At 43.0% G+C, this 13,494-nt stretch overlaps 1 protein-coding gene across 9 annotated transcripts in view; it reads right to left on the reverse strand.

The window, feature by feature from the left end:
* The window catches only part of LOC105487318 (receptor interacting serine/threonine kinase 1), a 45,022-nt gene that overhangs the window by 7,575 nt on the left and 23,953 nt on the right, over window positions 1-13,494 (reverse strand). For all 9 annotated transcript variants that reach the window (XM_011750769.3, XM_071097709.1, XM_011750768.3 and 6 more), the window contains 3 exons: window positions 11,396-11,472; window positions 4,256-4,346; window positions 2,513-3,082 (listed from right to left, as the gene is read on the reverse strand). In XM_011750769.3, coding sequence (XP_011749071.1) covers window positions 2,513-3,082; window positions 4,256-4,346; window positions 11,396-11,472 — 738 coding nt within the window. The remainder of the gene's footprint in view (window positions 1-2,512; window positions 3,083-4,255; window positions 4,347-11,395; window positions 11,473-13,494) is intronic.

Here is a 13,494-nt window from a genome sequence, read left to right on the forward strand (position 1 = left end):
GCCCACCACCTCCAGCTTGTACTGACACTGTGTTTGTCACTCACAGTCTGCGTTCACCACGGGCTTACATGGAGGTCTACCCTGCACCTCTCTACTTGGAGATTTGTTTTCTTGAATCAGTGCTTTCTGCCCAAATCTGGCCACTGGAAAAGCCATGAAAGTTATGAAACGGAGCAACGAATGCAATAACGAATGCAATATTAGAAACACACTAGAGCTTACAATGTATAAATTTTCACTCGTAACATTTTCATTGATAATTGAGGAGAATGAACTCTGGAAAGGCAAACGACTTTCCCAAAGTCACCCACTGCAGTGACTGGCACACGCAGGACTCGACTTGGGTCTCCTGACCCCTAGCCCAGTGAGCTTTCCTTTTCTAACCTCACTTCAAACAGCACAGTGAATAGAAACAGTGGGTCTAGGAGCTCTTTCACTGAGAGGAAGACTTTTATTTTCCTTTTGTACTTACTGGATACACACACCCTTCTTCTATGATATGGCAAATTAGAAAACTCACATTTTGGTACAGAGTTAGGACATTTTGATAACAAAAGCAAGCAAAAGACTTATTTAAATTTGCAAGGAGAAACTCAGCGTGTTCATTTACTAGCTCAGTACTTAGCAGGATCATCTTTGGGAGCAGAAACACAGAAAATTCTATTATTTATTATAGATCCAAGTGCCCCCTCCCCCCTGAAAGCATCTCAGAATCCTGAAGAAGCTGGATGCCTGTACATCTGTCACTGGCAGAATCAGGAACCACAGCAAGAGTGAAAACAGAAAGCGATTTTGGCACTAAACTAGTGTATTTGGGTTGCTCATGTGGAAAGAAGATAAAAAATTACACATTAAATATTGGTTTAGGGTCTGCCTTCTGTCTACTAGGATTTAAACTATATGAGGGAAGGGACTCACTCAGGCTGTTGGCTCAGTTATAGCTCCAGTGCCTGGAGAACTGCATGGCACAAAGTGGGAAGTGCTTTGGAATTTTTTTTTCTTTTTTCTTTTCTTTATTTGAGATGGAGTCTCGCTCTGTCACCCAGGCTGGAGTGCAGTGATGCGATCTCGGCTCACTGCAACTTCTGCCTCCCAGGTTCAAGTGATTCTCCTGCCTCACCCTCCGGAGTAGCTGGGATTACAGGCGCGTGCCACTATGCCCAGCTATTTTTTTTGTTTTTTTGTTTTTTTTGTATTTTTAGTAGAGATGGGGTTTCACTGTGTTAGCCAGGATAGTCTCAATCTCCTCACCTCGTGATCTGCCTGCCTCAGCCTCCCAAAGTGCTGGGATTACAGAATTTTTTTTTTTTTCCCTGAGACACAATCTCACTCTGTTTCCCAGGCTGGAGTGCAGTGGCATATCTCAGCTCACTGTAACGTCTGTCTCCAGGGTTCAAGTGATTTTCCTGCCTCACCCTCCCTAGTAGCTGGGGCTACAGGCATGCACCACCACGCCTGGCCAATTTCTGTATTATTTAGTAGAGACAGGGTGTCACCATGTTAGCCAGGCTGGTCTCAAATTCCTGGCCTCAAATGATCCACCCACCTCGGCCTCCCAAAGTGCTGGCATTACAGGCATGAGCCACCATGCCTGGCCAACCATGGCCCCAGCTGAAATTTTTATTGACTTAATCATGAATGAATAAAATGATATGGCAATACTAATGAAAAATTTTATCCCCAGACATGAAGGAAACAAAAGGATATTCTGCTCATAGAATTATACATGACTTGGATACTGCTTAATGTCTAATCCAGTATTTTGCATTCTACAGATCTTAATAATAAAACCTATGGAAAAAATCGAGGATGTTTTCAAAGGATGTTTTTGGAGAATTTGGCGTTTTGAAAGAAATTGTAACTAAGCTCTGTGGTTCTCAAAGTTTCCTGTACCTGAGTTGATTTCAGGATCTCCAGGACACTTGTGGGTATCACTGGTAGATGCCGTTCAGGTGGTTAAGGTGATGTTGGTGAGTATTATTTGATAAAAATGCTGGATATTACATTAAATCACTTCCATTCTAGACTGCCAGTAACTACTATCACGTACCTTTTACTTCACCTGATAGATATATGGGAGTTAAAAAAAAGTTTTTCATCACTAATGGTAGTCTTTGAGCTATATAAGGTAAGAAACAAAAATATCCAAAACTGATTTCTTATCTTCAAAAAACAGCAAGCAAGGTAAAAGCAAATAAGCAGATAACTTCCCATTGATCAGAGATTGGGTGAAATAGGACTACTATGCACTCCACATTAGAGTCAAAGGCGCCTGCTAGTCACAAGCACCTCCTGATGCTTGTGGACATGTGTGATGAATCCTAGCCCCAGATGAAACACTCCCAGACCAAGTGGCCTGGCGGAGTCCATTCCACAGCGGCAACTTGCATCTGGCCGTGGACGATACCCTCTGTCCCCATCACAACCCACAATCTACAATAGAGCTGGTTGGTTGCTTTACTTTCTGAAAAATAAAAAAAGACAAGGTTGTGACTATCAAAGACCCATTTACCTGTTAGTGGCAAGGAGGTGAATGGCATCGTGGGTGTGTTTCCTACATAGTTGGTCTCAGGCACCGGGATTTTATACAGACTAGACATAGGACTTGGAATTGGCCCATACCAAACTCTGGGACCTGCTGTTCCTGGATCCAGCGGTCTTGTTCCAAAGCCATGTGAGCTATATAAAACATTGTTCCGATATGGCACTTGAGGTTGGCTGCTAAGCCCTGAGGGCTGGGGCACTGCATTACCATGACCGGCTGCACTAGAATAAGCGGTGCCTTTTACCTCTGTATTCTGAAAATTCTCATAAGGTCTTTGCTGTGCAAAAGGGTCATGGGAGACCCTTCGTCTCCTTTCCTCCTCTCTGTTGTAAGCCACATTCTGTCTGGGCTGCTGTTTCATCTGCCTGTCCATGCGGCTGCCATAGAGATGGTAGTTTGCTTCCTCTTGGAGTTTACTCTGCAGACTGGGCTCATTCTCTTCTTGCTGGTGCTCCAGGGAGGGGGCAAACCAGGACTCCTCCACAGGACCCATCCCAAGTCCCTGGGAACTGTGCAGTGAACCAGGCTGTTCTGTGGCTGAGAAGAAAGGATCAACATTAGAATGGGGTTCGTGAAACATTAAAACGTAAAATAAAATCTGAGCGCCATCATGAATCTGTATCTCAGAGGGACGCACAGAAAATAAGTAAGAGACCAGTCCGAAGCATTTAGGAGATGGTCCTCTTCCCACAAGCTTTACAAATAATAGGAGCTCCTCGCTGGCAGTAAGAGAGTACTAGGAAAATTATAGCAAGCAAGAGAAGAGCGGCTGTTGCAGGGATGATCAAGGAAAAAAGGGACTTGGTTTGGAGCAGAGAAGGTAGTTGTCTCCTTGGAGCGATTCAGGTGGAAAATAAGATCTGCGACCAGGCGCGGTGTTCACGCCTGTAATCCCAGCACGTTGGGTGGCCGAGACGGGCGGATCACCTGAGGTCAGGAGTTCGAGACCAGCCTGGCCAACATGGCAAAACCCCGTTTCTACTGAAAATACAAAAATTAGCTAGGCATGGTGGTGCCTGTCTGTAATCCCAGCTGCTTGGGAGGCTGAGGCAGAAGAATCGCTTGATCCTGAAAGGCAGAGGTTATAGTGAGCCAAGATCACGCCACTGCACTCCAGCCGGGGTGACAGAGGGACTCTGTCTCAAAAAAAAAAAAAAAAAAAAAAAAAATCTGCAGCAGCTCTGTCCTAAGCACGTCCCATGAATTCTTTCATTCTTGAAGAGCCCTATGAGAGGAGGAGCAATGATGATGATTTGATGGGGGAAGTTTAGGAGAGGTTAAGTAATTAGCCACAGATCAGGTAGCTAAGTGGCTGCAGTATCCTATACTCTGCCATCCTTTCTGTTACAGTGGAAAAACTATTCCTACTTGACCTGAGACAAGCCTCTCTGCTTGTAGTCTGGCTCTAAGTCACTACGACCTCCTCAGGGACTTTGCTCTCACATATGTCCCTCACCTTCTTCTGAATCATCACTTCTCCCCATCAGGTATGTTAGGCCTTTTGTTCAGAACACTGACTGGTGAGCACACTGTTACTTCGTATTTCAAATACATGTAACTTGACTCTCGAATATTATAAATTCCTTTAAGGCACGTGTTCACTTTTATAGTTTCTTCTGTTTCCCATGTGGTCCTGAGTAGCATTTTAGAGCGGAGTGAATGAGTAACCAAACAAATAAATGAATGGATTTTGAGCACAGTGTAATTTACCTGAATTTGACCTGCTCGGAGGCACTGGCACACAATCAAGTTGGAGAGACTGCATTCTCTTCACAACTGCATTTTGGTTTGAATACTCTTTCTGTAATTAAGAGCATAAATACACACTTTAACAACAGAAAAGATTGAGTCCCAGAAAATCATAAATGAGAATTCATATTTTCAGAAGGTAGAAATTTCACATAGATCTTACAAGTAGTAATTTTTTTTTCATTATTGTTTTTCCCAAATAGCCAAAATGACCTTTAAAAAGAACAAGGTTGGAGGACTCACAGTTCCTGATTTCAAAACTTACTACAAACCTACAGTATTCAAAACGGTGTAGTACTGGCATAAAGACAGGCACATATGCCAGTGGGGCAGAATGGAGAGCCCAGGAATAAACCCTCCCATAAACAGCCAATTGATTTTTGACAAGGTTGCCAAGACCATTCGATGGGGAAAACTGAATATACACATATGAAATAATGAAGTTGGACCCTTATTTCATACCATATAAAAATTAACTCAAAATGGATCAAAGACTTGATTTAAGGGCTAGTGCCACAAAAATTCTTAGAAGAAAACACAGGGAAAAAGTTTCATGACACTGGACTTGGCAGCGATTTCTTGGTTATGACGCAAAAGCACAAACGAAAGTAAAAAGTAAAAATACATCAGAATTAAAAGCTCTGTGCATCAAAGGATACTATGAAGAGAGTAAAAAGATAACCCACAGAATAAGGAAACAATACTTTGGGAGGCCAAGGCGAGTGGATCACATGAGGTCAGGAGTTCGAGACCAGCCAGGCCAACATGGTGAAACCTTGTCTCTACTAAAACTACAAAAACTAGCCAGGTGTGGTGGTGTGTGCCTGTAGTCCCAGCTACTCAGGTGGCTGAGGCAGGAGTATCTCGAACCCGGGAGGCAGAGGTTGCAGTGAGCCACCATTCCGCCACTGCACTCCAGCCTGGGTGGCGACACAGTGAGAGTCTGTCTCAAAAAAATAATAATAATAATAAAATAAATAAATAAATAAATAAAATAATGGGGAAAAATAGCAAACCATATATATCTGATAATGGATGAAATCCAGAACATTAAAAAAAAAAAAATCCTACAACTCAACAACAAAAAACCAACAACCCAATTCAAAAATGGGCAAAGAACTTGAATAGCAGTTTCTCCACAGAAAATATACAAATGGCCAACAAGCCATGAAAAGATGCTGAACATCATTAGTCACAGGGAAATGCAAGTGAAAACCACCATGAGGTACACTTTCATACTCCTGAGAGTGACTGTAATATGAAAATGATAAATAAAACTGTTGGGAAGATGGTGGAGAAATTGGAATCCTTGTGCATTGCTGGTGGGGAATTTAAAATGGTGTAGCTACTGTGTAAAACAATTTAATAGTTCTTAAAAGTTAAACATGGCCAGGCATGGTGGCTCATGCCTGTAATCCCAGCACTTTGGGAGGCCAAGGCGGGCAGATCACCTGAGGTTAGGAGTTGGAGACCAGCCTGGCTAACATGGTGAAACCCCCATCTCTACTAAAAATACAAAAAAATTAGCTGGGTGTAGTGGCACGCGCCTGTAATCCCAGCTACTCGGGAGGCTGAGGCACAAGAATCACCTGAACCGGGAGGTGGAGGTTGTAGTGAGCCCAGATTGTGCCATTGCACTCCAGCCTGAGTGACAGAGTGAGACTGTCTCAAAAAAAAAAACCAAAAAAAAAAACACCAAAAGAAACCCCAAAGATTCAAACAATGCAGAATCACACAGAATAACACCCAAACATTCCTTGAGCGCCTTCTTCCATTCCCCTGAGGCAAGCCTTATCCAGAGTGTGGTGCATATCACTCTTATTCTCTCTCTAGGAATTTGCACACACATTCCAGAAATATACTATATATATGTGTGTGTGTATATATATGTGTGTATATATATATATGTGTGTGTGTGTGTGTGTGTGTGTGTATATTTATATATATATATTTTTTTGAGACACAGTTTCACTCTGTCGCCCAGGGTGGAGTGTAGTGGCACGATCTTGGCTCTCTGCAACCTCCACCTCCTGGGTTCAAGCAATTCTCATGCCTCAGCCTCCTGAGTAGCTGGGATTACGGGTATGCACCACCACACCTGGCCAGTTTTTTGTATTATTAGTAGAGACAGGGTTTTGCCATGTTGGCCAGCTGGTCTCCAACTCCTGACCTCAAGTGATCCGCCCACCTCGGCCTCCCATAGTGCTGGAATTACAGGTATGAGCCACTGCACCCGGCCTATATATATTTTAACATTAAAAGGACCACACGGTAAGTATTGTTATGTGACTTATTTTTTCACTAACAGCTAATCTTGAAGATCTTTCTATATCATTACATGTTAGTTGCCACCTCTTTCTCTTAAATGGCTATTAGTATTGTGTAGTTTAGATGAATCATAATTTAGGGCATTTACTTATGGGCATTTGAGTTGTTTGTAATTTTTCACTCTTATAAACTAAGGTGCAAAGAACGGAAGCTACATCTTTGAGTGTACATGTGAGTGGTACAGATAATACTGAGAGTAGAATTGCAACAAAACTTATGGGCTTGTGGCGTTTGTTGGATGCCACACCTTCTAATAAACTTCTCCAATTTACACTCTTACCAATAGTGCAGAAGACTGCTTGTTATTCTGCATTTTCACCAACACATTGTATCATCAATCTTTTGAAAATTTCAATCTAATGGATGAAAAATCGTAACAGGTTCATTTTGCCTTTCTCTGTTGGCAAGGCCAAATATCTTTTCTGAACTGTGTTGTTCAGTTTATTTTTTGAATTGTCTGTGTTCTTTGTCTATTATTTTTCTTTTGAATTATTTTTTTGTTTGTTTGTTTGAGACGGAGTCTCGCTCTGTTGCCCAGACTGGAGGGCAGTGGCGCAATCTCAGCTCACTGCAAGCTCCGCCTCCTGGGTTCACACTATTCTTCTGCATCAGCCTCCCAAGTAGCTGGGACTACAGGCTCCCGCCATCATGCCTGGCTAATTTTTGTATTTTTAGTAGAGACGGGGTTTCACCATGTTGGCCAGGATGGTCTCGATCTCCTGACCTTGTGATCCGCCCGCCTCGGCTTCCCAAAGTGCTGGGATTACAGGTGTAAGCCACCGTGCCCAGCCTATTTTTGTTTTTTATTTGTAGGCATTCTATTAAATATTCTAGGTATTAATCCTTTGCTAAACACAATTTCTCCTTTTCAACTCCCTTTCCATTTTCATGAGGTCATATACAATAATCTTAATACTTTGCAAATTTTGTGTGCAGCTTAAGAAACATACATGGATTGATTCTGGACTTTGTGGTAGACACAGTGATGGGCCTGTCAGATTCCCCAGCAAGGAGGGAGTTGCTGCCCTGTTGCAAGGAGCTGAGTGAACAAACAGCCTGTAGCTGTGAACTTCTTTGCCCCAGGTACTCCCCTTCTGAGCCAGTGACTGAGAAAGGCAAGGAGATAAAGCCTTGGCCATTTCAGCCTGACGTGGAATAAGCCAGAGGGGCATTTGCTCAGCGCTCCCTGCTGCCAGAGCTCTCTGTTCAGGCTTCGTTGCCCTCTGACTTCTTCCTCTGCTCATTCCTGCTTCCCACTCCTTCCTTGCACCCCAGTCCCCAACTCAGTGGCTGCTTCTGGAAAACCCAACCTGCAAAGACTCACCTTTTCTATTAATCTATTTGATTATCCTTGCTCTAGTCTACACTGTTCTGATCTCCTTCTTCAGAATTTTCTTGGCTAGCTTTGTACATTTTTCCTTTCACATAAACTTAAGAGTCAGCTTGTTGAATTCCATAAAGAATTGGTTGTGCTTTTAATTAGGATTGCACTCCTTTGTAAATGACGTTGGGGAGAATAGACAGCTTTAGTATGTCAAGTCTTTCCATCCATCAACACATTTCACTGTTTATTTGGATTTATTTCTTGTCGTTTAGAAAAGCCTTGCCATGTTTGCCAATGTTTAGACACATAATATTATCTTATTGTGGTTTTAATTTGCATTTCTCCAATTACCAGTAAAGATGTGCGCTTTTTTGGTATATTTATTCTCTTTGGTGAAGTGCCCATTCAACTATTTCATCCCTGTTTTAACTGGGTTGCGTAGCTTTTCCTTTCTGATTTATAAAATTTCTCTAGATTTTATGTATTCAAGTACTTGGTCAGTTATGTGTGTGTCGCACTTCTCCCATTCTGTGACTAGTTTGCTTGTTTATTATTTATTTATTTATTGGATATGGGGTCTCGTTCTGTAACCCAGGCTGGAGCACAATGGCGCAGCCTCCCAGGCCCAAGCAGGCTTCTCATCTCGGCCTCCTGAGTAGCTGGGACCACAGGTGCACACCACCATGCCCAGCTAATTTCTTTTTTTTTTTTTTTTTGAGACGGAGTCTAGCTCTGTTGCCCAGGCTGGAGTGCAGGGGCACGATCTCGGCTCACTGCAAGCTCCGCCTCCCGGGTTTACGCCATTCTCCTGCCTTAGCCTCCGAGTAGCTGGGACTACAGGCGCCCGCCACCATGCCCGGCTAATGTTTTGTATTTTTAGTAGAGATGGGTTTCACCGTGTTAGCCAGAATAGTCTCAATTTCCTGACCTTGTGATCCGCCCGCCTCGGCCTCCCAAAGTTCTGGGATTACAGGCATGAGCCACCGTGCCCGGCCCTAATTTCTTAATTATTATTTGTAAGGAGGTCGTCTCACTATGTTGCCCAGGCTAGTCTCGAACTCCTGGCCTCAAGCGATCCTCCCACCTCAGCCTCCCAAAGTGCTGGGATTACGGACATGAGCCACCATGCCCAGCCTCCATTCTCTTAATAGTTTATTTTGATGAATAAAAGTTTTTAAATGAATTTATAAATTAATTTAAACATTTTATAAATTTATAAATGTATTAAATGTATCTATAAATTTATAGAATTTTACAATGAATTCATTTACAAATTCATTTTTAAAATTCATTTAAAATTTTATAAATTTTAAAATTTATCAATTCTTACCATTACAGCTAATGCTTTTGTGTACTGTTGAGGATTCCCTGTCCTGATATGAAGAAACTCTCCTATATTTTCCAATAGCTTTATAATTTTATCTTTCACATTTTCTGTCAGTAATCAACCTGGAGCTGATTTTTTGGTATGGTGTAAGGTAGAAGCCCAATTTCATTTTTGTACCGTGTGGATACCCAGTTGTCTCAGCACCATTTATTGAAAAGACTGTCATTTCCCCACTGCTCTGCAGTGCCATCTCTGTCAAAATCAAGTTTCTAGGTATGTGTAAATCTATGGGTTTTCAACTCCATTCCAACAGTATCTGTCCACCCCACACCAATACCACTGTCTTTTTAATATAGCTTTATAATTCTTGATAAGAATCTGATAAGACAAGCCCTTCACTACTAGTCTTGTCCTTCCTCAAGGGCATTTTGGCTGTTCTTACTCTCTTCTTTACCTTTTCATATGGATTTCAGAGTGGGTTTGTCAAGTTCCACTCCTCACACCCACTTTCCACACACACAAAACTAAGTTTGAGATATAGGCCTGGCGTGGTGGCCTATATCCCAGCCCTTTGGGAGGCCGAGGCAAGTGGATCATTTGAGGCTAGGAGTTCAAGACCAGCCTGGCCAACATGGTGAAACCCCATGTCTACTAAAAATAAAAAAATTAGCCGGGCATGGTGGCACATGCTTTTAATCCCAGCTACTTGGGAGGCTGAGGTAGGAGAATCGCTTGAGCGCAGGAAGCAGAGGTGGCAGTGAGCTGAGATTGTGCCTCTGAACTCCAGTTTGGGCAACAAAGCAAGACTCTGTCTCAAAAAACAAAAAACTTGACTGGGCACAGTGCCTCACGCCTCTAATCCCAACACTCTGGGAGGACAGGGCGGGCAGATCATGAAGTCAGGAGATGGAGACCATCTTGGCTAACATGGTGAAACCCCGTCTCTATTTAAAAAAAAAAAAAAAAAAAAAATTAGCTGGGCGTGGTGGCAGGCACCTGTAGTCCCAGCAGCTACTCGGGAGGCTGAGGCAGGAGAATGGTGTGAACCCAGGAGGTGGAGCTTGCAGTGAGACAAGATAGTGCCACTGCACTCCAGCCTGGGGGACAGAGCGAGACTCCATCTCAAAAAAAAAAAAAAAAAATTCTTCTTCAGTTGTAATTGTGGATTTGTCTGTTTTTCTTTGAGTTCTGTCACTTTTTGCTGCGTTGACTTTGAGGTCATGTTATTGACGGTGGATTCACATTTAAAGTGGTTATACTTTCTAGATGCATTGGGCCTTTTATCATTATGAAATATTCCTGATTGTTTGAGGGAATGCTTTTTTGCCTTAGAGTTTATCTTAGCTGATTCCAATCTTTTTTTTAAATTATATTTTAAAATCTGTTTGCCTGTTTCATTTGCCGTAGCCTCCTGTTCATGACTATGGGGGTAAGTTGCTGGAAGACGTATGGCAGTAGCTTGATTCCAGAGTCGGCGGGGGCGGGGCAGGGTGGTCTCCATTCTCTTAGTTGATTGGTTCCTAATGGGGCCTTGTCATGCCCTTCTCACCCCAGACACCACCTCCTTGCTTCAGTCTTGGGCAGATGCTACTGCCATCTGTTGCTAAGTACAGGAGAAGTAGGGAGAGAAGCCAGCTTTCCTAACTAGCATAAATGAGGTTCTCGAGTGACTCCCCTGTCAGTGTTCCAGGTGACTGTGCTGTTACTTCTGTACACTGACCCAAGACTGCCCCTCCGGTACTTCTTCCTCAGCATTATGTCTTGGGTTAGTATTCCTTTTCTGTTATATGTCTCCGCAGAATAAATCTGTGGTCTTTCTATCTTTCAAGAATTCCTCAAAATGACTGATCCACTTATGGTGCTTTCCATTCTTTGCCAGTGACACTGTGCTTTTGTTTTCATACTGCTATATATTTGTTCTCTCATTTCATGAGTTTTGAAGGAGAAATGGGTCCAGTATGCCAACAGGATGATATTTGCAGACAATTGCTCATTTTGTTTTATATGTTTACCAAGCTAGCTTACCTCAAATCTCAATAACAAATCACATTGTTTTGGTTTTCACGATTGACAGTATATATTTTGATATGTTAATATTTCAAGCATCTGCTATATTGCCTACCTTTAAACTCTTCACATCCTCTTCTACACTTTCTTCTAATTGACTTAAATAAAAAGGCCTAAATTTTTCTTCAATGCCTGTAAGAATAAAATGTACTTTAAATTTCTTAATTATTTTCTCACATAAAATAAAAAATATTAGCCATCTATTATCTTTGAATTACTTACCTCAGTCTGTGGGCAAAGCAGTAAAATAAAAACTTAAGCTCCAAATCACTGACTCTGATAGAGACTAATAAGATGAACAGAACAAGGGATGAGCTAACACAGGAAACCAGGGGTTTCTGCTGAAATAGCCTGTGCTCTTTGTGCTTTTTATTTGTGCTGCAGTTTCTCCGGCTGCAACACAAACCGCTCCCCGATGTGAGTCCATCTCCAGCTGGACAGGGATGGGTGAACTCCCTGTTTCTGTCCCTCTGGCATCAGATTTATGAGAGGTCGGGATACTCAGAGCAAGGATTTAGAGTAATGGGTTACAGCTGTTAGCCTTCAAAGAAAAAAGAAACTTCCAGTTCCAGGAAGATGGAGTGGACATACTTTCTTCTTATTCTTCCTTCTAAGCACAACAAAAACATCCTCTATATTATTTATAAAACAAACGTACAGAGTCTCTGAAAGGAGAAGAGAAGAAGGCAGACCAGCGGGAAACCTCGGGATCAGATGAAACACACGATAGCGAGTTCACTGGATTTTCTCTTTTCCTCATATCTCAGACTTGGCTGAAAAGGTGGCAACCTCAAACCATCAACGGCCACAGATAAAAAAAATCTCCAACCAAAGCCTGCTCTTTCTAGCCAAAGAACTAAGCAAGGGGCAGACAGAAAACTAACTTTAGTCAGTCTACAGCCATGCCATCCTGAATGTGCCCAAGCTTGTCTGCCCTTGGAAGTTAGGCAGGGTCAGGTCTGGTTAGTACTTGGATAGGAGAAAACTTTTAGTCAACAACCACTCTATTCCAGCCAACCCCCACAGACAAACCCTGTGGCTGCACCCCGACCCACAGCAGCTAAGGCCAAGTGCAGAGCCTCCACATCCAACCGGTGAGACAGTAACAATGTAACTCAACAAACTCAACAAACTCAACATCCCCACCGGGGTAATGTCAGAGAAGGCCCAACAGGAAGCCAGGGCTGTCCTACCTGCCAGCTGATAATGAGCCCCTCCACTCCTATGGTGTCAGGAGAACACAAGAATAGCCTGGATTTGCCCCACATGGCAGTAACAAGACCCCCCTTCCCCACTGGGGAAGTGTCAGAGGAGGTCTAGTGGAGAATCAGGACTTTTAACATTGTCCAGTCGTAATGAGGTGCCTTCACCTCTGTGTCAGTGGGGACTATGTGGACTCTGCCAGAATTCCCACCCCTCACCAGCAGGGAAGAGGAGCCTCTGACCATGGGCGTCAATAAGGGCTGAGTGGAGAGGCTGAACTTCTACCTCCACCCAGCACTAGTAAGGTGGCCACCACTCTTCCCTTGTCAGAGCAGTCTCAGAAAAGCTCAGCCAAAACAGAAGGCTTAAAGAGGATACAGAATCTCACAACACAGTAAGAAAATGTACAAGTTTCAACAGAAAAATTACTCCTTATATGAAGAACCAGAAAGGTCCCAAACTGAATGAAATAAGACAATCAACAGATGCCAATACTGAGATGACAGCAATGTTAGAATTACCTGTCAAGGATTTTAAAACAGCCATGATAAAAACAATTCAATTAATAGTTATGAACCTGCTTGAAACAAATGAAAAATAGAAAGTCTCAGCGAAAAAGGGGAGAATATAAATTTTAGAGCTGAAAACTTCAATGACCAAAATATAATAAAAAGCTCAGTAGGCCGGGCGCAGTGGTTCACGCCTGTAATTCCAGCACTTTGGGAGGCCAAGGCAGGCGGATCATGAGGTCAGGAGATCGAGACCATCCTGGCTAACATGGTGAAACCCGTCTCTACTAAAAATACAACAAATTAGCCAGGCAGGGTGGCGGGCGCCTGTAGTCCCAGCTACTCGGGAGGCTGAGGCAGGAGAATGGCGTGAACCCGGGAGGCGGAGCTTGCGCCACTGCATTCTCCAACCTGGGGGACAGAGGGAGACTCTATCTCAAAA

The sequence above is a fragment of the Macaca nemestrina genome, chromosome 5 (genome assembly GCF_043159975.1).
Source record: "Macaca nemestrina isolate mMacNem1 chromosome 5, mMacNem.hap1, whole genome shotgun sequence".
NCBI lineage: Eukaryota > Metazoa > Chordata > Mammalia > Primates > Cercopithecidae > Macaca > Macaca nemestrina.